This window comes from Gavialis gangeticus, unplaced genomic scaffold (assembly GCF_001723915.1).
Source record: "Gavialis gangeticus isolate Ggan-Ray unplaced genomic scaffold, GavGan_comp1, whole genome shotgun sequence".
Lineage (NCBI taxonomy): Eukaryota > Metazoa > Chordata > Crocodylia > Gavialidae > Gavialis > Gavialis gangeticus.
In genome coordinates, this window is record NW_017729012.1 from 2,951,625 (window position 1) to 2,975,720 (window position 24,096).

General features: G+C 46.7%; 1 protein-coding gene across 1 annotated transcript in view; it reads right to left on the reverse strand.

Annotated features, from left to right (window-relative positions):
- Positions 1 to 24,096, reverse strand: part of SGSM2 (small G protein signaling modulator 2) — a 133,603-nt gene that overhangs the window by 45,255 nt on the left and 64,252 nt on the right. The window contains exon 3 of the mRNA XM_019511036.1: positions 8,147 to 8,309. Coding sequence (XP_019366581.1) covers positions 8,147 to 8,309 — 163 coding nt within the window. The remainder of the gene's footprint in view (positions 1 to 8,146; positions 8,310 to 24,096) is intronic.

Below are 24,096 nucleotides of genomic sequence, written 5' to 3' on the forward strand. Positions count from 1 at the left end.
AAAAAAAAAAAAAAAAAAAAAATGTTTATTCCTAACTAAACATAGCTGCACGCCTCACTCAATCACTGGAGAGCTGCAGGGAAGGCTAGAGACAGGATACCAAGCAGACACTCAGATATTAACATTTGGAGCCTCATCAGTTACATTTCAACAGCATCCTTCATTGTCAAGGCTCCCAAAGGGCTTTCTCAACAGTGTATCTTGGCTGACGCACCAGGCACTGAAACATGGACCTCCACTGTTGAAAGCAGGAGCTGCTGCAGCTTGAGTACAGGAGTTAAAGATCTCTAGTGGATGGTATAACAGGTTCAAACCCTCCATGAGTCAGGTAGGCACGAGCTACAGGAAGATCTGCAATATACTCATGCCTCCTGTATAGCAGTGGAAAGGAAGGAAGATGGTTGAGCTTGAGTCTTGTGAAAGTTCCCTCAAACCTTTGGTGCCCCTGAAGGAAGTGTCAAGGGCCCTTTTGTTATTTAGGGTTACATCCCAGTGACTTGTGGGGAGAACCAGTGGGTTCGACATAGGTCTTTAACCATAAGTTCAGGCCAAGGTGGATGGTACACGTTCCCAAATGGCTCTGGCAGTGCAGCCACCACTGATCAAAACTCAGGAGACGCACTGAGCTGCCAGCTGAAATAAGGGCAATGGTAGGAGGTAGCAGGCATGTGGGCTTTGGCTGGCAACGACACGGCAGCAAAGCAATGCAGAGGTCAGAGGGTCCTTTTGGGCAAAGTTATAGGGAGAAGGATGTCGAGCTGAGTTCCAGGGGTTGTGGAAGCCACGGACCATTCAGGACAGGATGAAAAGTGGGATTCATCTCAGGAAAGCAGGTCATTAAACTGAACAGATTAGATGAGCTGGACCAGATTTGTCCCTGGACAGCATTAGTGAACCACGCCAGAGATGATTCCGTCTCATGATCAACCCTCCAGCTCTTGAATCGTAGCATGTGCCTGGCTTGTTGGGAGAGCAAAGCCCAAATGCAGATGGCTAGTGCTGAGGGTGCTTGTCTCTGTAGGCATCTACAAGCCCCTGTACTAGCAGCAGTCCTGTTGCAGTGGCTTGACTCAACCCTATTTTTCCTTGGGCTCTTTTTGAATACAGCCTCTAGAAGAGCGAAGGAAAATGGCCCATGCAAACCTGTTGTCACTGATCCTTCACACGGGCTAAGAACACAAGGCTAGACTGTGGCTGACCCTTGTGGGGCGACAAGAGGGGCACAAGAAGCACCTATCTCTGAGGGTCCTCGGTCTCCTGCTTCTGTAAAGGTGAAAATCTACCCTGCCTGACCTCAGACTACCACAGCTAACTACCTCTCTCTGACACTGTGAACACCAGGGGCGGTGGAGATAGGCACAGAGCTGGATGCACGTCACTCGGATAAGTTATGCAGCCAAGGAGCTTCAGCCTGACGTCTCTCCTCCTGCATCCTAGGATAAGCCCTGCTCCTAAATCTGACACCTCCTGGGTGGGTCGATTCTCTTTCCGAAGCACGCTGCACATCCACGGAGCTCTGCGCTAACGTTTGGCAATGACATCCTATCCCTCGCCCTCCCAAGATGATGAAGAGACAGACTGCATCAGGCTGAGGTGCTAGGAATGCAGTAATTGAACAACCACTCCCAGCTGGGGGCTTGTTCACAGCCAAGACCCCCTGCCTGTTCCCTACCATGTTAGGCAGTCACAGCTCTCACTTACTGAAACAGGGAACTTATGGCTGTTTGGTGACAGGAGCGAGGCCAGAAGGGTTGGATGCCAAGGGAGGCCTCCCCAAATATCAGCCAAGGCAAGAATTCCTAGCAAAAGGCAATGTCTCTGTAAGGAACTGCAGCCACGTACAAGTCTGTAGTTCCCTTCTGTGGACTTTGCTTGCTACCCTGTGGCTCTGCTCAGCTCTGATGAGTTCCACGAAATCTGCTCATAAATGTTTAACCCCCATCCCACCCTTTACGACTGCCAAATGGAAAAGGGGAGCGCTTGCCCAGCTTGTGCTTCCTGGTGGTCCAAATTGCTTCCTGAATGCTTGTCAGGTCAGGCAGTCTCAGAAGGATTCAGATGAACAAGGCCATGGTTGGTTTTATTCAAAGAACCTTCCTTGTGAGCACAGACAACAAGAGGCTGTTACCACACAAGGCACAGCGCCTGTCACCAGCTCCAACATGCTCAGAGCCACGCGGAGCACTTGCAGTTGCAAACTGCCTTCTCCTTAGCTTTCAAGCTATCATCTTATCACTACGCCCTGAAGTGAACTGCAAACACCAGGGACTGGAGAAAGTGCACTGCCTGGGCATTGCTTCTTCATCAAATGCCAAAAAAGCTCCAGTGGCACAGGATAACTGAAATTTCTAATTAGAAACAAGTCCAGAATTAACTCCTCTTCTCCCCACTCTCAGAAACAATTCTGGCCTTAGCTGTGCATCCTACAGAAGAACGTGTCCCCCAATGATTTTGTCTTTGCATGTCAATCCCTTACATCAAACCTGGTGAGAATTACTTCTTACCAAACAAGGGGCCGGATATGACAAGGAGCTGTGCACCATTTGTGGGAGCTGTGGGTGCTCATAAGCTTGGAATCTGTCAAAACACTGACTCAAAGTGAGTGGAGCTTTACATTTTAAATGAACCCTATATCTATTTAAAGTTTCGCCCCCATCCAATTACCAAATAACAAAGCCTTCATACATCTGACCAATTTCTCTCTTTCATACTTTCTGTCTGTCCTTGTCTTTTAACGTCAGTTGGCCTAAGTTGGCCCTGGGCACAAGACAAACACTAAGCTCCTGCACTCCAATAGTTTTCCAATTCATTCTTGGACCGGGATTGAGAAAAGGGGATAGTCTGATATCTCAAGAACACAACTGAGAAATGGAGCTAAGTACTGTGATGATTTTGGGGATCTAGTGACACTGTATAGAGTCTGGTGAAAGCTGTAAAGTTGGTATTGCCATATCACTGAATGCCACTATATATATGCCATCCTCCACTTGTTGACAAGATTGTATGGATGGCTCCCCAGACTAGGTACAACAGATGAAGCAATAAGTAGGCTGTGAAGGCTGGATGGATCTGGGAGAATATATTTCCTCCAGCCAGTCTGTAGGGAGTTGGTAAAATGGAGAGTGGAAAAACACTACACCAAGTAAAGAGCAGTGGTGTTGTACAATCCTGTGTGAAGTTGGCATGCATCATATATTACACCTACCACATGTCCCTGAAGAGGCAGGCTGTAAACCAGAAGGCTCTTGCCTTTGGATAGATTCTGGAGAACACACTTAAGTGGCTGAGAAGGGCTGAAGAACATGACAGTAGTTTCAGCAGCAGTCAGTTACTTAGCGGTCATGCAGGAGGCAAGTAGCATTATTTCAGCTAGGAACTGGTCAGTACTCTTGGCTTTCTGGACACAACAGCTGCTAATGTACTGCATATCCCCCTGCACCAGCACTGCACCATGTAGGTCTGCAAAGAGCCGTGAAAATATCTGCAACAGTGAAAATACTCTAGTCCTTGAGGGTGCCTATACAGCAAGGCTGCTCCGATGCACTGTAATTACAACACGTTAGAGCAGACTCGATTAACTGAGTCTGCTCTGACTTGATTTACTGTGCTCCAGCAGACTCCAGCATCTTGTGTATCAGCGTCCCCACACTGAAAAATGGCACTGGGGTGCTTTAACTAAAGCTCGTCGAATGAGCTCTAGTTAAAGTGCCCCCACTGCCATTTTTCAGTGTGGGGACGTTGATACACGAGATGCTTTGCGCACTTTAATTAGAGCAGCTCCGAGAGCCACTCTAATTAAAGAGTCCCTCCTTCCCACCCCATCCACTCCTAGAGCATGTGTATAAATGCCCTGGGATTTCATACAAACTTGGTCCCTGGCTTATTTTGGCAGTCAGGCACCTAAATCTAATGACGTGCTCAACTGCCCCCTGCATAAGCCCCTAGAGGACACCACCACACAGACATTCAAAATCAGCATGCTAGAATACCCAGGTGGAAAACTGCTCTGGTTTTTTGTATTGATTTGTATGGTTACTCTTACCCGTAGCAGCACTCATTTGATCAATGACTTTGTGCAGACTTTCTGGCCAGAGTTTCTGGCTCTCTTATAAACAAACTGTTGGTGAATCTGACAGGTGAGAGACCAGCAACAGCATGCCGTAGTGTGGGCAGGCACTGGGCCATGCCTATGTAGCTCACCCCTGACCTTCTACCCCTCCTCCTCCCTCCCATCATGCCATTTCTTGGCATCCTGGTACAGAGAATGCCAGGCAGGTCACCAAGTGCAGCACTTTGGTGCGCTGCACGGGTTAATGCCACAACAGTTTCACAAGGCTTTGCATCATGTTTTCCAGATAACACGCCAGCTGCCCACCTACCACACTGAGCATCTCCCATAACATGTACCCCTGGGCAGCAATAACAAGCTTTTCACAGGCCAGGGAGCATGGTTGCTTCAGCACATTAACAAACTATTTCCTGTCCTTGCAGTGGCAGGACACTGACAGTGCCCTTGTCCCCCTTTCTTATGGTAAGTTAAAAGCTGGTTTCGATGCTCTGAGTATTATGCCCGGTGTGTGATAGGTGTTCCTGAAGTTTTTAAGATGAGGTTAGACAAACACGTCTAGGATGCTTCAGACAGGGATGATCCTGCCTTGAGCAAAGACTGGACTAAGAGGGACCAGCTCCAGCTCTACTGTTCTATGATTTTATGACCCTTGCTACTACAGCATTCGCTGCCTGGCAGCCAAATATTGATTATCCTCATTAACACGCGCATTCCTACACCAGGAGCCTTGCCAGCAGCATCTCCTGGATCAGTAGCAAATGACCTTAACTCATATAAAATCATTTGAAACCTTTCCTTTGCCCCAGGAATCACTGGTCCAAGGAAAAACCTGATTTCTCACAAGTTACAAGCCAAATACTTGCTTGTCAATGTAATTAGTGACCTGAACAGTGTTGGAATCACAGCCTGTTCTTTGGAGCTGAGGTTGCTACCGATATAGCTTCCCAGTTTCTTAAAGGAAAGTGGGTTTGTGTCCTGCCTTGAGGCTCTACCATGCAGAGAGGAGACCCAAAATAAGCTATTTGTCTTTGACCTCTCCGCCTAGTTTTACACCGATCCTTCAGAGCGGGGGCAGGATGCTGCTGTTGGGGGAGGTGTTGCTGCCTATAGCTGGGCTAGGCTTCCCCCCTGGCCCCACAATCAGAGGCCAGCTTTATACAGTGAGCAATGATGCAAAGCCATAGTTCAGTGCCAGCTGCAACGCCCGGGGAGGGTTAGCCTTGCAGCTGGCAGCAAGAATTTCCTTCACAGCAGTATCCTACCCACACTCCATTCTGTGCATCCACTGAAAAGGCAGGTAGAGGAAGAGTCCGACTAGCAACCCTAAATGATTCACCTGCCTGAGTCATGGGAGGGGTAAAGATAGACAAAAAAAAAACACAACTGGTTTATTGTGCCATGCTCCTGCCTGGTCACACCTGCACAGAGTATGAGACCCAGGCCTGAGTCTGGAAATCATTTAAATATACAGCCTAAATCCATGAGACTGTAGGGTCTCTAGGGCAGGAAGCACCATTCTGTTTTACGCTGACACAGTCCTTAGCACTACAGGATCCTAGGGCTGTGACAGGCATTCAAGGCATGACCACAATAATACCATATTTTCTCACAGGCATACTCACCTCTTCGCCAAAACTGAGGTGTATGTGTTACATAGAGAAGCTGATTTTCTGCTCGAGATAGAAGCACCCTGCTTTGATTCTTGCTCCACAGTGCAGCAACTGTGGCATTACTATTTAGGCAGTTGAGAATCATTTGACTTAATGGCTCATTGTTCTTCACTCCATGGGTATTAAAGAGCACATCTCCTTTTTAACTGTCTTTGATGTTCCGCTAATTGAGTTAAACTTTCTTACAGCAATTTTCCTATCTGCTAGCTGCTCCTGTCTCCTCCTGCTTCACAGCCCTGGAGCCTTTTAGCTCTTTTCAAAATCACAGATCTACCTATGAAGACCAGAAGCAAGCAGCAGCTAGGGTTTCAGCTTTAGTCAAGCAATAAAAGGAAGATGAGTCAACTAAAGATTAGGTTCTGCCCCTGCTCTATGCAGCCATAATTTTGGAAAATTGTTTTTAAAAAGAAGAAAAAAAGATGCACATTATATGCTGGGGTGTGTTGTATGCAAGAAAATATGTTAATAAGTACCAATAATGCCACATCAAGACAATGTGTACATACATGACTCTTGCTGACATCAGTGGGACTTAGGCACTGTCTCTTAATAAGGACGTTTTCCTGAACCTGGACCTCAGGAATAGTAATAGGAGGGCCAATTTGTCTGATTTTATATAGTCAGTGAACTGGATTCATACCCAAGGGTATTTATTAACAGACTGCCTTTGCAGCCAGTACTTTATACAGCCCTACTGCTGTCCTTTCTGCTTATTTTTATCCAGAGAGAAATCACAAAATTCAAGTCTCAGCTGCTGTTCTGGTGTGGCCAGAGTTGTGGCCTGAGAGCTTTTCCAGCCTTTAACTGAAGGTGCACGAGCTTGAAATTTTAACAAAAGCACCTACCTTGCAAATATTTAACTGGGACAAAATTAATGGGACCAGGCAGGCTGCTGAACTAAGTGAACAGGCAGCAAATGAACAAACATGACTGAAAAGGGGAAGGGTTTATTAAGAATACAAAGGAGGAAGAGTTTGTTAATTAAAAAAAGGCAAGTGTTAGAGAAAAAAGGAAGAGGAGCTGGGATATAATTGCTAACATAAAAATATACATTAGTGATTCAGAACCATCAAGTCAGGCCTGCTGGGAGCCTCAGGAAGAGCAGGGCTTTAGTCAGTGATTCATCTTGTTAAACCAAGAGACCTTCAGTCCTTAGGAGATGCAAAAAATCTCTTCAGACCTGACCGCCTCACCAGGCGCAGGGCTCTACCATCCCCTGAGAAGGCCCTTTCTTTTCCCTACTGTCTTCATAACCCCAGGGCCTGGACCTGCAGAATCCTATGTCCAGGCTTCCCTCCATACACTGTGGTTGGTTCTTTTGGTTGGAGCTGCTCACAGCAGATACAACCACACGTGTCCATAAAGTCTCGGGCTTCAGTCTGTAGGTCTCAAGGAGATTCCTCTTTCAGCCCATGCTTAACTAGTGAGGTTCTCCCATGTTCCTCCTGACTTATCTTTGACTCTTCCCCACTACTGTCCATTGTGTTCATTGGTCAGTCTAATTTTCAGTCCAGATGTGATCCTAGAATGAGCTCCATGCAAGCAGACACTTCTGCTGACATGACACTGGCCGGGAGGTCATGGCAGGACTGTAACCGTAGACCTTAAGTACCAATGGGGATGTACCAGCTTCCCCAGGGCGTCCAGACAAGGTGTAGCACAATGCTCCCTCCTCCCAGGTATGATGCATTGCATCAGGTCTCCCTCCATCCTTTTCCTAAGATCGTAATCCTACCAGTTTTCCCACCAGGAATAGTGTCATCAGAGCGGAGGGGAGGGAAGAATAGTCAAGACAGACTGAATTTCTAAGATCAAGGGAAAAAACCCCCTTAGAATACAAAGGAAGTGAAAGAAAACCAAGATAGAACAGGAGCTTTCTTCACCTTTTAAAAATATTTTCTACAGTACCTCCACATCACTCCCACCCAATACTGGTTTGGCAACAAGCAAGGTCAGGCTCTTGTGCTAAGTGTCTGTTCTTTTTGTTATCTGTTCCTCCCTCACCAATGTGTCACATCCTGTCCCAACACCTAGACCAAGTCTCCTTGGGCAGGGCAGGGCAGGGCAGGGCAGTGCTAGGCTTCTTGTCCTTTGTTTCTATAGCACCTGGTACAAAGTGGGGGCCGTGGCATTTGCCTGGGATCCCTACTGTACTTCTGCAACAGACACAATGAACAGAAACAAGGACAAACTCCATTCTCAGCTTCTACCCCTCTACCTCAAACTCATTAAAAACTCTCAAAAAAACCATGCCTGGACTTTTTCTCCATAGTTTTGTAACCAGCTCAGAGTAGCTGAAATTTCAAAAGAATCTCACCAAAATATGCCTTATTTTCCGAACAGCTCAACCATCATGCTAGCTGCTCAGCGCATCACCCTCGTGCTACTGCCAGCCCTTTGGCCTTACCTGCTTTCCACCTGCTGCTGCAGCTCCTGGACCTTCTTGCAGATGTCCCCAGCTATCGCATAGGTCTTGCCAACTTTGGTGAAGAGGGCAGCCACCTTATCAGTCCGTAGGAAGCCGGCGGCTCTCCGTTTGAGCATGTGCAGAAGACATGCTTCTACCACACCTGGAAAAAGGAGTAAGACATTATGAGCGCTTTGCTCCTCCAAGTCTGTTTTTCCTGACAGAGAGAGAGAAGAATGTTACTTACTGACCCTAACCACATAACAGAGAGGGAGGGTGGGACCTAGACTCTATTCCTACCTCTGATGTGGACTCACTGTATCACTTGCCCATTGATGTACCAGGGATAATAATAGTATCTAATGCTGGGGTATAATGAGGTCTGCTAATTGCACTGACGTTTGAAATTAAGACCCGTGCAACCACGTTCTGCAGGAAACAGTATAAACTTATATTATCTTAAAACAGCACCTGCTACCCAGGCTCTGCTATCCTGGGGATTAGCTGCCCTTCTTCAACAGGCTGTTCCTGGGGATTAGCTATGAGAAGAAGATGTTGCTTTCTAGTCTTTGCATCATCCAGGAATGGAAAAACAGAAGGACGACCAGATTTCTCAGATAAAGTCGTGGACAGGCACCAGAGATAGATGCAGTGGCAGGTGCCCTGACACACTACAGATCATTTCAGTTCCTTAAAAGCACTGAAAGCAGACACCACCACTATCAGCACACATCACAGTGTGAGGAAATCCTTGACGCTGCTCCTATTGAAGTCCCCAGCAAAACTCCCCTTGACTCTACTGAGCAGATTTGTGCCTTATGTGCACGGAACACAGCTTTTACTGGTGACCATTCATGCCCAGTGATCTTAGGGAAAAGCGATGTCCTGAGTAACCAAGTACTTCTCCCAGTTTGGACAGATCAGGTCACTGCAATATGGAAAACTACTAGGGTTCCCCTTTCCCTAGTCTGCGGCTGTTACACGTGCTGATACTGCCACAACATTTCATCCCACTTTTATGCAGAACACAACAACTCGCCAGGCTGGGTCTCTACCTAACAGTCACAAGCCCAGGCTCAGACTTGGACAAATTTCCTAGTTCATCATATTCAACATCCCTATATATACCAGTCAGTGGTAGGGAATCAATTGCTGTGCAAAATCTCACTGAGGGACTCCGCATGCTCCCATCGCCACAGTCGCTTGATTTGTTGAAGCAAGGTAGGACAAACCACCCATTTATCCTCTTGTACGTATCGACCCACTAAACAACCCAACCAAAACAGAAAGCACGGCACTGTCCAAGTGCTACTCTCCCCCTGCGGAGAGGAGAAAAGAATAGACCACACACAACACGTATTGGGCATGTTGCTTACTGTGCTGCTGGAAGGTGCTCAGATCTATGGGTCGTATAAAAACATGGGGACAACAGAACAGATGTGATGTAGCTCAAGAGAGCACTGGGCTGGCTTTAAAGATCCAGTTCCCTGCTTCTTCTAAAGGCACATCCTGTCCCTAAACATGCACAACTGGGCAGCAGTGCTGCCACAGCACTTACCCCACAGAGCACTTTTTCATGAGCTGCCCTGCTTTATTGATGACTAATACAATGCTTAAAAGAAAATGAAATGGGGGAAGGGAAGGAAGAGGAAGAGAGTAAGTGTGAAAGCCAGAAGGGCTACATCTTTTTTGGAAGAGATGTAACCAGAGGTGTCTGGATCCAGCTGGGTCAATTAGAGCAGGAGAATTCTGGGGAAAAGAACTGTCTTTCTACAATTTTTACAGGCTTCATTGAGGGTGTGGGCTGGTTTGGTTGTGGTTTTTGAGGGGAGATGTTGTACATCAGACCCAGCAACTGGATGGCAGATGCAAATATACATCACTAGACAGTGGAAAAATACTGTCTTTCCTTCTTACCTCTCCTGGCATGGGAAGCATAGGATTTGTTCAACTCTCCTGGAAACCTGCAAGGAGAAACTTCCATTGTGGGGGTACCTGAGCCACTCTTACGTGACTTTTTGCGAGCACAGAGAATCCAAGCTTCTGGATAAGCAGTGCAAGAATTTGGTTCCACGCAGGTCCACGGCAGGAGGGAGAAAAAGATGGAAGTACTTGGTTCACCAAAGTGAAGCAGCACTCACTGTAGACTGTGCAGACAGTTAGCAGCACAAAAATACATTCTGGTCAGCTCTACTGTGCAGCCTCGGTTTGGCAACTTCTCGATTGTGAAAGAATGGGGCACCTCCTGAAATTACCACCTGCTTGTGGCACCCCCAAAAGCCATCACTCCCAGTCGTTTCTCCCATGGGAGTTGGCATGTAACAACGACGACACTTAAACTGTCGTGGTTGCCCTCTGAGTTGCCCCATCACTGGGATGAATGGAGAAGTTCACCCTTCTCTGGGCCATTGCTTTGGGCGCTCTTATGACTCACCTCTGCAACAGGTGCCCTCAACTCAGAAAAAGGAACTGTTCCCTCCATAACTTCAGACCACATAAGACAATCTTTGACCATTAGGAATTAGGATGAAATCTTAATTTTATCATATCTATATACACCAGGGTGTCTTGCACTACCCTCCAACACAGCATCTGGTGCAGGCTGCTGTCAGACTAGTGGGATAGCTGGACTACAGGTTTCATTCAGTCCAGCGGTTCCTATGTTTCCTTGCTTTAAGATCCTCAAACATCTTTCATCGACGGTTCAGACCTGAGAAGTTTGGGGGAGATGATGCACCTGCAGAGACATCCTGGCTGGAGGAGGGGGGGGGGGTCTGAGGCCTTGCTAAGGTTGTACCAGGGAGTTAGCTTCTCAGTAGATCTGCCCTCAGCCTTTTCATATAAGCTAATGCAGGCAGGGAATAACAGGAAAAAAGTGCCCACATCAGTGGTTAAATGTAGGGTGCAGGTGACTCATCCAGTCAGGGCTGTCCATAAACGGTAGAAATGGAGGACAACATCGCCCACTCACAGACAAGGCAAGACCCCAACCTCCGCAGCGTGCCTTCCCTCTCTTGTACACAGAAACACACCCCTCTCGAGTTGGGCTTCCAGCCTCTGAGCAACATTTTCCTGTGTTTTCTGACTGCAACTAACCATGGCTGTCCTGTTAACGTTGCCACATGACATTTTCATCACAAGAAACATGTTGCAGTCCATCTGCTCTAATACGCATTAGCATTTGGCAGCTAAAAGTGAAGAAAACCATATTTTTGGGGCATTCTCAGAGTCTAGTTCTTCCAGGGGGTGCGCATTTTCTACTGTATATGTATGGTCCCCATTGACATCCCATCCCAGCGGCTCCTGATCTTCAGGTAGTCTTTACATCCCCACAACAACACTGTGAAGTAGAGAAGTGCTATTATCCTTTCTTTGGAGATAGGGAAACGAAACAGCCACATTAAGGGGCAGAAGTTGAAAGGTATCTAGATACTTAAAAGGAGAAGCTGGGCATCTGTGGGATTTTTCAGAATTGCAAAGATATTAAATTCTCATAAAACAAACGCTAATTGGCCCACTGGCCCCTGCTCCCAGTATCTTCAAGCCAGGCTTTATGTTCCTCAATTTTCTAGAAAAAGTTAGTTTATTCCAGAAGATTAACTTAAAAGAAGTGATGGCTTCCAGCCAATTAAGAGGAAAAAGCCCTGTTTGCAATCAGTCTGTTCTTTGTTGGGAAAGTTATCGTCTAAACTGTCCACATATGACACAGTGGAAGAGGACTGACACATTATCCCAGAGGCATAGGCTCGAAATTAGAAAATAAACCTCAGCCTGTAATAAGAGAAAAGGAAATGTCTTTGACATAATGTTTCAAAGGTACTTTACACCAGTCAAATTAAAAACAAAAAGACTGCATGGAGATAGATGTTGGAGAAATGTGGTGATTTTATGCCTACCCAGATCTCTCAAATCACAGACTAGGGCTACTGCCCCTGAACCATCCTTCTCCTCCTACCACAGCCACTGTTTGATGTGCAGACTACTCTCACAAAGGGTCATTTTTTCCTCCTAATAATTTCTGGGTCACACACACATACTGCCCAGCACCCTTGGAGTTTGCCTTCTAGATCTCTCCAGTTTCTCCAACATTATCCCCAAGGGCCAGTTTCTGGTTTGCAATTATTTTAAGCAAAACAATTTGGCCAAAACCCAACTGCTACTTTTACTGCCACTGGGAAAGCCTGTTTTGGAAACGTGCACCATATCCGATGGGTTTCCAATGCAACGTGCTATTTAAAAAGATGGTATTGCAGGCGGCATGATAGATCAGCGAGGACTCTCGTGTATAAGGCCCTTCATCAAACCCAGCTTCCATTCGAGTCAACAGAAAGATGCTTCGCTTCCTTAGGAGGTATATCAGACTCCTTGAACCTTTGAAGATTTTGCTTCTGAAGCCTCTGAGCCATGGATTGGCTGGCGCCAGATTTGTTCTTTCCTCTCCCAGCCTCCTTGTAATTGAGGGTGAAGTGATGGTGGACTTTGCATTACAATTGGTCACTTTACTTTCCTAACCCTGCTTTTTATTTTTTTTACCTTGCAGACGGTGGGTGAAGCAATATCCCCTTTTCTATACGGCAGATTGGGGTCCCGACTCTGAGAACATAGCCTGTGCATCACAGAGTCTTCAGCACGAGGAGCCATGAAAACTGGTTACATAGGTGGGGAGCAGGAGAAAGCTGCATACTTTTCAGATACTGAACTCCACTCGGCCACAAACCCCAGGCAAGCCCTAAGGGAAGCTCAGGCAGGTACTGCAGTATTTTGTTAGCCGAGGGCACTGCTGCTGACACTTGCATTGTACCATGAGCACCCTCTGTGACTGGCACAAGGATTCCTTTCAAGCTGAACTAGGGAGGGTAAAATACATTGTCAGCTTGCTGGCAGGCAGAACCCAAATAGTACCTTCTTTCACTGAGTCTCCTCCCTCCCCATCTGAGGTATCATCATAGTCTGCTTGGTTTCATTTCACCAGCCACCAACCTCCCAAAGGCAAAAACTGACTTAGCAATGCACTCTTCTTCTCTGGGCCCATAACCTGTAATTCAGGCAGCACTTAGCCCACTTCTGTGACCAGGTCTCGAAGATACTTAGGCAGCACCTTCTGGGAGCTATGGAGGGAACAAGGGAACAACAGGACCCATCTATATCCAACAGCCTCCAAAAAAGATCCTCTTTCTATTCAGCATAAGAGTCTTGTTTCTCTGTGCTGCTGGGCATTAGAAGACCCACCTGCTACATGAATGAAGAGGAGGTGAAGCATGTGTGTGAGTCACTAATAACTCCACACCTCACTTCTCTTCATACAGCTGGGGAAAAAAAGCAAGCAAACTGTGAATGGTTTCACAAGTACCTGTGCCTCTTTGTATAATCAACTGTACATTGTTCTAACACCTGTTCAAAATTCAGAATCATTTGCTCGTAAGGGTCGAAAAAGAATAGCACAAGGAAAAGAAATGTATTTGGAATGGTGCTGCATTAAAACACCACCAGCATCTTCTAAAGACTTTCACTGCAAAAACTATGTTCTTAAATGACATGCTGTATCACTCCAGTAAAAAACAGTTTTCCCTTCAAGTAGCTAATCAATTCTGATTCAATCAACAGGTTAAGAACATACCTTTCTCATAGCAAAGACAAAGCCAAAACAACTCTGTACCTCAGTTCCCTCCCTGAAAAGTGGGAAAGATGCTTCCTGTCTCCTACCCTGTACAGTCTTGTCTGTTTAGAGCAGGGGTTGGGAACCGAGAGCCCTGGAAAGCCTCTTACTACTTGCCTGTAGCCCCAACCCAGGGGGTCCTCATCTAACTTTGTAATCAAGAATACACAGAAAACACCTCCTTGGGCTGCCTCATCTGAGGATGCTTGTTTAAATCAAAAGAATCAGAATTTGTGGTAGAGGTGATAGCTTTTATTAGACCAACTAGATTTTTGCAAAAAAAAAAAAGTCTTCATTTAAATCAAGGCTGTTGGGTGAGCGTGAAGTTTACCCTACCTCTGCATGGGTCCCCCAGGCCAGGTCAGCTTCATGAACACTCAGGTTATAGGGACACTGCAGAAAAAAAGCTCATGTACATAAAAACTGCAAGCACAAATCTTGCCCACATGGATAGCCTGAACCCACCAATGTTCATCGCAGCTCCTTGCAGAAGCACCACATCCTGGTGCCCTCTCCACCCTTCTTCAACAATAAAAGGCACGGGGCGTTTTCATTTTCCATGAAAGCGGTTTATGATTCAAATTAGCTGCCTAACCAGAGACTCCTGAGACAATGCAGTCCATGCCCATCCTGGGCTTAAAATAAGCCAAAAGACTACAGCAGTTATGATGCAAGGAACTAGACAGATAAAATAGCAATCCATCCATTTGGTTTCCAACCACATCTCCCCACAAAAGGAACTGCTGGGGTTTGAATGGCACTTTGATGCTGTTTTAGCTATCTGATGAGGATACTGTTAGCGTAAAGTGGTATTCAGAAGTCAATGCCAATTACTCTTCCTGGTTGAAAGAGGCGAGTTGCTGCAATTCACCCAGTTCTATTAATGCACAGTTAGTTGCCACTTACCGCTCCTCCGTCTGACAACAGCTCCCAAGGGCAGATCTCAAAGTCAAATGTCAAATCGAGCAGCAACAATAGCAAATGTAGAGGGTTCTTCTTGCTGTTTACATGGCAGTGGTGTTTGCAGGCTGCAGGAAGGATCAAGCCCCTATGTGCTGAGCACTGCAGATGTGCAGGAAGACATAGGGCTTGCTCAAAAGAGCTCCCTTTCCCCTCCTCTCCCCCGTCAGCTTGTGTCTACGTGGGGCGTAGCATTATTCCATTTTACGGGCAGGGAAATGAGAAGTGAACTGACTTGCCCATGACGCAGTCTGAGGAAGAGCCAGGCAATGAGCCCAGCTCTCTCCTTGGTGTCAGTCCGATGCCTGAGCCCATACTCCTCTCCCCTGGGAAGGCAGTAAAGAGACCTTCTTGACCTGTCTGGTCTTTTCCTCACAGTTCCCCCAAAGGACGAATGTGCTGAGGAAGAAATGCAAAGACCAGAGTTTGTAGGGGGCGAGATGCATTCTGGCAAATGCAAACTCTGCAGAAAACAACTGGGCTGCTCTGTTGGCTGTATCAGAGAGGGCATGGGCTGAGCAAAACTGAGTGGAAAGCTGGGCTGGGCAGCTTGGAGGCTTCAGCTGCTGGCCAGGAGGGAGAGTCACTTTACCTTTTCAATCTGGGGATAAACGCATGTTCCTTGTCCTTTGTACAGCAGCCAGGGGCCGACATGCTCCCCTAACCTGAGCCCCAACCCACTGCACCCCAGTTGCTAAATCACTGAGGACCTGGTTGGCACCAGAACCTGGAATAGAGCCCAGACCTCCTGACTCCCTTAGAGCTGACTATGCCCTACCTGTGCCACCAGCAGCTGGAGAGAGGGCAAGACCCAGTTGTGTAGTAGCATCTGTATTTGGGTAGAGCCAGGAGGAGCCCCAGCCACACAGCAGGACTGTGCTGCACAAGGTACTGACTCCAAGAGAAGTTGCGCAGAAAGAATCGGCAAGGACCTGGATGCAAGGACCTCAGGAGAGGTCTGCTGCAAAGAGAAAGCCCCAGCAGCGGGCTGGAGTTCCCAGCTGTGGCAATGGACATAGATGCTGCACCAATGCCTTGGCGGACCCAGGCAAAATGGAAATGCTGAGTGACAGCTGGCTTCCAAGAGCAGATTACCAGGATTTAGTAAGGCCCAGGCTTGCAGCCTACACAAGGCCTGGATTTGGCACCTCAAAGACTTCCCCAGAAGCTTGGTGCAAAGAAGCTGTTCATCAGCAACAAGATTAGCCTACGATTCAACTCCTTGCCAACCCCAAGAGACTAATCATTCTGTTGCCACGTTTGTCTTCCAAAGTCACAGAACAAGAGATGAAACCAAACCACTGGAGTGCCCAATGTGCTGAGCATGCGGGGACCCAGCTCCAGCACTCTGCAGAATGAATAATACCAAAGGGTGTCGGGATGGGAATCACTTGCAGGGAGGAGGTTCAACATCGCTCCTCTGCATACATATGATGCATAAGGTGGGGTGCAAGAGTACTTGGGAAACACGCTCAGAGGCCCACAAGGAGACCCTGGGTCTAGAGTGCCTGACATCCTACCCCCAGTACCGGGCTACTGGCTAACAGCTCATGATTCGTAAGACAGCAACCATTCTGCTCCCGGCCGTATGGTGCTCCCAAGCACGTGTCATGTTGGATGCCAAAAGGCAGACCAGAGCACAATCCTGAGCCCCTGGCCCAAACCATACAGCAATCCACTTTGCTCAAGACCATCTCTAATATGGGACAGGCTGCGACTGCTTTCCTGACTTGTAATCTTAGAGCACAACCAGAGCTGACAGCAGCTCTACAGGCAAGGCTGTCTCTGCTCAGAGAAAAAGCTACTGTGCCTGCAAATGCAAAACAGCAGCGGGGTGGGACGGCTCTTGGGGCTTCCTGGGGGCAAGCTGAGCAGCAGAAGAGCTGTGACAGGGGCAGGGAAGCACAGAGATGTGCCACACATCACAGCTGCGGAGCCTGGCAACAAAGACGCCTTACTCAGGAGCAACTTTGGCTCTGCCATCTGCGTGTCAGAAAAAGAGCACATCTGATGCTTAGAGTAACGCAGACATAATTGGCTTCAAACCCCTAATGAAGGGACTTGTCTTTAAAAAGAGCCGGAGAGAGGCACATCGCTGTTGCTTAGGAACCTTTTGTTTCGTTCTGTTTTTATAAAACAATATAATATTAATGAAACAAATCCAGGGGAAGGGCGCAGCAGCCACTGCTTTAATTATTAATAAACCTTGTAGCTGCCATTGAGGGCAATTTCCACGCCAACTGTCCCTAAAGCCCCGATATATAATTATTCCATTGTGACATTTCTCATCAGAAGAGCTTGCCAGAACAGCACACGTAACCAAATGCACTACATAAAAAGCGTGTTTGAAGGGGAAAGCGTGTTTGATTTAGCCATTGCAATGCCAGGGCTTGGAAATATCTGCCAGATCTCAAAAGCAAAAAGGGCAGCCCGGAGGCTAAGGCTCTGGATTGGGACTCACAAGATGGGGATTCGGCTTCAAGTACCTGCATGACTTTTGGCAAATCACTTAACTCCTCTGTTCACCATTTAAATAATGAAGCCAGTAATACTTCCCTTCACCTCCCTGTGGTCAGTTTTAGGGCTTATATCATTGCACGGATTTATTCTGGAGTGGCCAACATGCTTCAAATTCACGCCACCCCTTAATTCAAATTGCTACTCAAGTACAAACAGAGTATTATCTATTTAGATTGCACGCTCTGCAGGGAAGGGGCTGCCTCTCAGTACATGGAAGCATTCCCGATCTGGCTGCATGGGCAATGACAGATGTAAAGTACTTGATTAGAGTCGAACCGCCATGTCCCACCCCCCTTGCAACTGCATGGAGCTTCACAGCACATTAGTTAAACAGGTCAGCAGCAGCCGTGAAAGAGGTTCAAAACCACCTTTTGTGTGGCCAGAGGGGAGGCAGATGCATGGATCTCACTGCATCTTGTCAACACTGCGAATTTGTCTTTGACCACCCACGCCCACAGAAAATAGTTTCTCTCTCAACCACACAGGGCCAAACAGGACATTTAAAATGGATTTAATGAGCATGCAAAAAGGCCACTTGATGCCGGACAGCAAAAGGCTACGTACGTAAGAATCTTTAAAAAGATCACGCCGTGACTTTGCCGTGACTTATAAGTACTTTCATTGGGGAGGAACACCCATACAGTGGCATTTTTGATCCACCGGAAAAAGGTAGAATGAAAATCAATGGCTGGGAGTGGAAACCAGCCAAATTCAAATTAGAAATGAGCCATATTTAAAAAAAACCCAAACAAACAAACACTGAAGGTGATTAATTGACATGGGAAAGTGGCAAATTATCCACCTGCATCTCTTGGCATCTTCAAGACTGAAGATTAGCTTTAGCTATGTGCATGTTATTGGCCTTAACGTGCAGGTAACCAGGTAAAACTTTTTGGCCTGTGATACATAGGACTAAAATAACTAACAAAACTTTTGTTTTAGAAGTGTATGCAAGGAACCCTTCATTCTTCACTAGAAGGCAACCATTTCTGAGATGGACCATGTTTAACAGTGTCTTGCATTACAGCAGTTTACCAGGTCAGGATGTCATAGGATGTAGAGAGAACAGCTCATGTTGACCATTTCTCCCTCTAAACATAATCAGCAGATTTCATGCTGCTCAAGGGGTTATTTGCTACAGATTTCCACTACAAGTTGGAAACCTTGGCCTTGCCATTACCAAGTTTTGCTGGCATAGCTGTCAGTTAGGACAGCGAGGAGCTCAAACCCAAATAGCAAACATGGCTGTGCCAGAAAAGCCCCAAGCATGGGCACTGCTTTGCCCTGGCATTCAGGAAGGCCTGGAGTAATTTTGGTGGCTGCTGCCCTGTAGAGCAGACTAATCCTGACAAAGGCTATCAACAGAAAAAAAGTGTCAAGCCGTTACGTGCAACAAGGAGAGCTTACAGCAACTCCATATGGGTGTAAAGGTGGGAGAAGTACTGAAGTAAGGCACGTGTGCTCTTGCTAGGTTTAGGGCAGATGGGACGCCAGCTCCAGTTTCATTTTAATCCTCCTGCCTTTCCATGGAGTTTCAAAATGAGGGTAAAACTAAGGCAAACTGTCCTGCTGAGCCTGGCTGCAACTCTGTAATACAATGGAGCGCTGGACAGTTTCTTCTGCAGATGGAGTTGCGCCAAGGCACAGTCCAGAGCCAGAGTCTGAGCCTCACTGCAAAATTTAATGGAGAATTGCATCCGAGCCTTACAACTGTCCCCATTCAAAATCCATCCCCAGCCAAGCTCAGCTGTTTGCGAGTCAAGCCAAGAAATTTGTAAAAACCTTTTGGCAAAGCTGGTTTGATTTTTTCCAGTTGGAACCAAGGCCCCCAACCCTGCGAAGCTGTTACTGAGCCAGATCCCAGGGATCTGGGAACTGGTCTCTATCATAAAGTTAGGAGGTGGCTTCTTGTGACACACTCTCCTTCTGACAAAACCTAAGTTACTTCCAAATTTAAAAGAGCCACATGGTTATGAATGTACTTCAATTACGGTCTGATTTTTTCCCCAAGAATCTAATGTAATCCCAAATTACATTAGATTCCCCACAGGCTCGTGTGCTTTGAATGTTCAGTGTCAAGTTTATTGATGTGCTCTGTTACTGGTTAAGGACATTTTCATTTTAAGGCAGGTCAACCAAAAAGCCTAACAACTGGCTCTAAGTTACTATCGGACTCAACCTAAAGCCTGCTGAAGTCAATAGGAGGCTTTGCACTGATTTCACTGGGCCTTGAATGAAGGCCCTTACAGAATACCTAGGGTTTCTCTAAAGTTGGATTTGTTCTATACAGTATCTTTTTATAGAGAAAAAAGAGGATGGGCCAGCTGGGGCTGTGAGAGCCCTGTGTGAGATTCCCTGTATGATCTTGGACAAGATCCTGGTCTCCCTGTGCCTCTGTTTATCATTGATTCAATGGGGATAACAGCACTTCCCTTCACAAGAGCGCTGTATGGATAAATACATTTGTGATTACAAGGTTCTCAGCTGTTCCACTAAGTGGTTCCCAAAGACCTTTCTGACACCAACACCAAGGATTTTTCTCCCTCGTTTTTAATGAGCGATCAAGACTCCTATAACAGATGCAACTGAGCTAAAAAATAAAAGTTCATGCTGGCCAGTGGAAAAGCACTGCAAATGCTGCCCCCACAACCCAACAGAAGAGCCACTCCCCCACTCACGCATGAAAGCCCTGAAGAATGCTGTTAGGCAGTCTATGCTCATTTTCTCCAGTTAAAACAAAGCCTTAGTTTCCAAGATTGGCATCATTTGTTGGCTGGTATTTGTATTTCCATAGGCTCTCGTAGGCAAGTTCTTGGCATACATGCTCCGACTGGAGGGAATGGGTGGCGAGGGATGGAACAAACTCATTTACTTTGGACGTAATGTACCCTTCTATTCTGCTGGCCAGTGTCAGCAAGGACGAGAAATGTTGACTGAACAAATGAAAGGACATGGCTTTCACACTTAGGCTTTCGGCTCATCCCACTAAGCTTTAACCATCTGTACCAGCCATTTCTTGCTCATTTATAAGCAACAACAACATAGATCAAACCCACACCAAACAAACAAGGCAGAGATAGCTTTGAGTATCCTTGGCAGAGTAGGGCTGAAATGAAGCTCCAGCCTCAGCATTATAGAGGGCTCAGTTACATGAGATCTGAATGAACAAAGACACTTGCTTAGAAAGGGAACTAAGCTCTAAAGAACCAACCACCCCCTGCTTTGGTGATCATCACTGATGTACGGATTGCAGAGATTGGGGCCCAGACCACAGCAAAGTAAAAAAGGTAAAATCTTTCCTAGGTAGTGGTAACAGAGCTGCTGGGGAACTGCAAAAAGCTGTGTTGCATTCATTGATGGTTACAAGTAGGGAGCAGCACTGTGCATGCATTGGATCCTGGAAGCCATAAAAAGAGGATCCCCTGGATAAGCATTTCAGTAAAGAGTGGTAACCATCACTTCCTCCTGCAATATCACTGCAGCATCACTAGGCACAGCTGGGGACACCCCCACACACACTACTGGGACTGGAAGCTCATTTCCATTGACTGTACACACAGCACATTGCACAACAGGGGCCTGATGCCGATTATGGTGATGCCTGGAGATGCCAAGCAGTGAAACAACCAGACAGATGCAAAACCCATCCCAAAAGGGCACAGCCCTCCAGAGTGCTCAGAGTGGAGGAGCAGTACTATGACAGGGACAGGCCAACACCATTATGAAACCATTAGGTTCAGTCAGACCTGGGACTTCCCAAGCACAAGGAGATGCTGCGGGGCTCCCTGCTCCATTCCCCTTTACGCACCACTCTGCTGACAGCAGCTGTCTGAGAAATCATTAGCTCCACTCAATTGTGAGGAACATCCCCTGCAGTATTTAACCGGCTGCAGAGAGCGTTATTGATCTGTAGCCCAAATCATCACTTCCCCAGTAAGCTTAGAAAAATGTCACATTTTTATGACTTAAATCCAGTGAGATCTTTCAGGGCTGGAGGAGCAGCTCTGGCTGCCACTGCTTTTGCTTTTATTGAATGCTTGATGTGGTTTCACGGACTGTTGACTAAGACAGCTCTGGAGACTGGGCCAGAAGGGTGTGAGGCAAGAGAAGAGGAACCACATAACGGTTATTTATGGGATTCATTTAGCAGATGGGTTTTTCTTTAGACATGAGAAACTGCTGCAGCTAAATACCTTGTTTTCATGGAAACTGTGCATAGGGAATAAGATTCATAAGGCTGAAGTGCAGAAAATAAAATGGGAGTGAAAGCGGGGGAAGATAAAAGGCTAGCAATTAGCCGCACAGAATCTCCAGATGTTGCTGCCTTACCTAGCTACACTACAGGCAGGCGCACGGCGGAGCAGTCTTGTCTCTGGTGCGTGGTGCCTGGACTAACTGGGAAGAACAGCAGCTGCAGTGCCTCTCTTTCGGGTGCTGGCTGGAGCTGCATGGTGCTATACCTGCAAAACCCTTCTGAATGCTGAAGCAGGGACTGCCTCCGGAGAGGGGTGCGCTTCACTGGGTCCTCCACCTCTGTGCAAGCTTCTAGTAACCTAATAAAAAGCAGAACTGCAGCAGTACTGACAACTGCTGTAGATTATGAAGCAGGGAGACAAAAGTGTGCATGTGATCCCCAGTCTGTGAATACAATGAGAAAGACTGTACAGATGCCTCCCATTTTTGAAAGAGAAGAATCACAGGCCTAGCTCTGGTCTTCAACCATGTCCAAACCCACATCTTCCACTCCCTGTTGCTTCCTTCCATGGACAAGGAGTTTGAATAGCACGGATCCAATTGCCAACCTAAGTACATAAACCTATGGAACTGAAGAGTTCGTAGATCATCCAGACAGATGGAGCTCCCTTTCGACAAAAGGCACGAATAAATTGCTTCAGAGAATGAATGGGAGAGTGCAGCAGGACTGCAATACGACAAGTCCAATTAAAGCTCTTCTCCATAATTACCACCCAGAGCTAAAGCTTATAGGCAAATCTGATTGAGTCTAATACAGTCCATGTTTTATAACTGTGTATCTCTCTGCTTGTGATGCATGCAGCCATTATCTGTGCTGATGTACGATTTCATTAACTTCTTTTAGGATGCATTTATGTATTGTTTCAGCAAAAGCCTGTGGAGGTCTGAGGAATGGGACTTTAATCGCAAGCCCTATATATTTACTGCATTTTTACTGTTATTTATAGGGGTTTCCTTCATCCTACCAGAGCATCTGCACCACAACTGAGATATTAAGATTTGCTCTCTTAATAAAGAGAGCTAAAGGTACCATACTTCCTCTGCAACATTTAATTCGGCCACTCAGATGAACAATCAAGATGCCAATGTTAAATCAGCTGGGAAAGCAAATGCATTTTACATTTAATTTTGTTTTCATTTCAGCTGCTAAAGGAAGATCTTTAAAACTACTACACTTTTATTACTGTTTGCTAAGCATTAGTCCAGTAAACCATGTATGAGGCACAGAGGAAAATGCCATGGCAATAGGTGCTATAGGAACGCTCTGTTAGATAAAGAAGCCCCATCCAAGACCTGGGCTTCACTGTGCTGCACAGGCTCAGAGCAAGATTTCCAGAGTTGTTCAGTTCCTCAGGCGTAAAACAAGTGGCAGGTTTTTAAGAGGGCTCAGGGCCCTGCCTTCCATGGATGTGAAGCACTTCGCAAAACCCAGAGCTTCTAAGATGCCATCCAAGCCAGTTCCCATGGTGCCCAAGGGAAGGGAGCTGCTGCAGCCACTTGAACATGCCATCAACAAGGGAAACTTAGCAACTGGAAGAGAATCTGCTTTTTGAATAGAAGTAAAGACAAAAGTAGCAGCTACTAACATCAAGAGTCTAAAATCGCAGCATGTCACAATGTTCATGTGATCTTTCCAGCGGTCCCATATAGCGTACCCCAGAGGCTGGGGCAACTTCATTCTGCTAGTTCCAAGCAACAGGACCACACTGAACGCCATGTCTTGTGAGCCTTGCATTAGCTGCAAATTTAACTCCTAGTGACAAAAAACTCCCTGAAACTAGCTTAATTGCAAAAACAGAGAGGTCTTTATCCATTGACATGTGAAGGAAGAGAAAAGGCCCATTCCTTATGTAAAGCAGTTGCAGCACATTCAGCGAGGTGCATGGAAATGGGTTTACCCCACTTGGGGAAGCAACAGAAGACGGGATACAGATCAGCATCTTTCAGTTCCCATTTGTCTGCAAGGGGGTTTTCCTGCTCTGAGCAGAGAATGTTATTGAAATCATATTCAGAAAACACCTTCCCACAGGTGAGAACCAGAGTGCTGCGAGATCTAATCTGGCAAGACAGGTACTGTGTTGTTACTAGACTAAGCCAAATGTTTCCTGCTATTCTTGGTTCGAATCTGCTGGGAACATCAATGCGCTGAACCATTTAACTGGTTTTGTCCGAGCAATTCAGCTACCGGCAGGACAGTTCTCCAATGTAGACACTACCTAGCTGTGAATTACTGGCCCTGGATCACTGTCCTGTAGAAACCAGGGGCTAGAACCACTATGGACTTTAATGAAAGCAGCTGCCAAGCCCAGAAAAATTGAACACAGTAAAACAAAGGAAGCAGTGCTAGGTCCTTACCTATGACTAGCCAATCTCCATCAACTTACCTAGGAGCCTAGGTTTTATTAGCTCCCTGACTACTATTTTTTTTTTAAAGGATCAGCTACAGCAGGGGTGGTCACCCTGCAGCATATGTGCCACAAGTTGCCAGGGCACCCTGCGCAGGGGCACGCAGCCGACTGGGGAGGGGGAAGGCAGCACAGGAGCAGATAAGTTCAGCCCT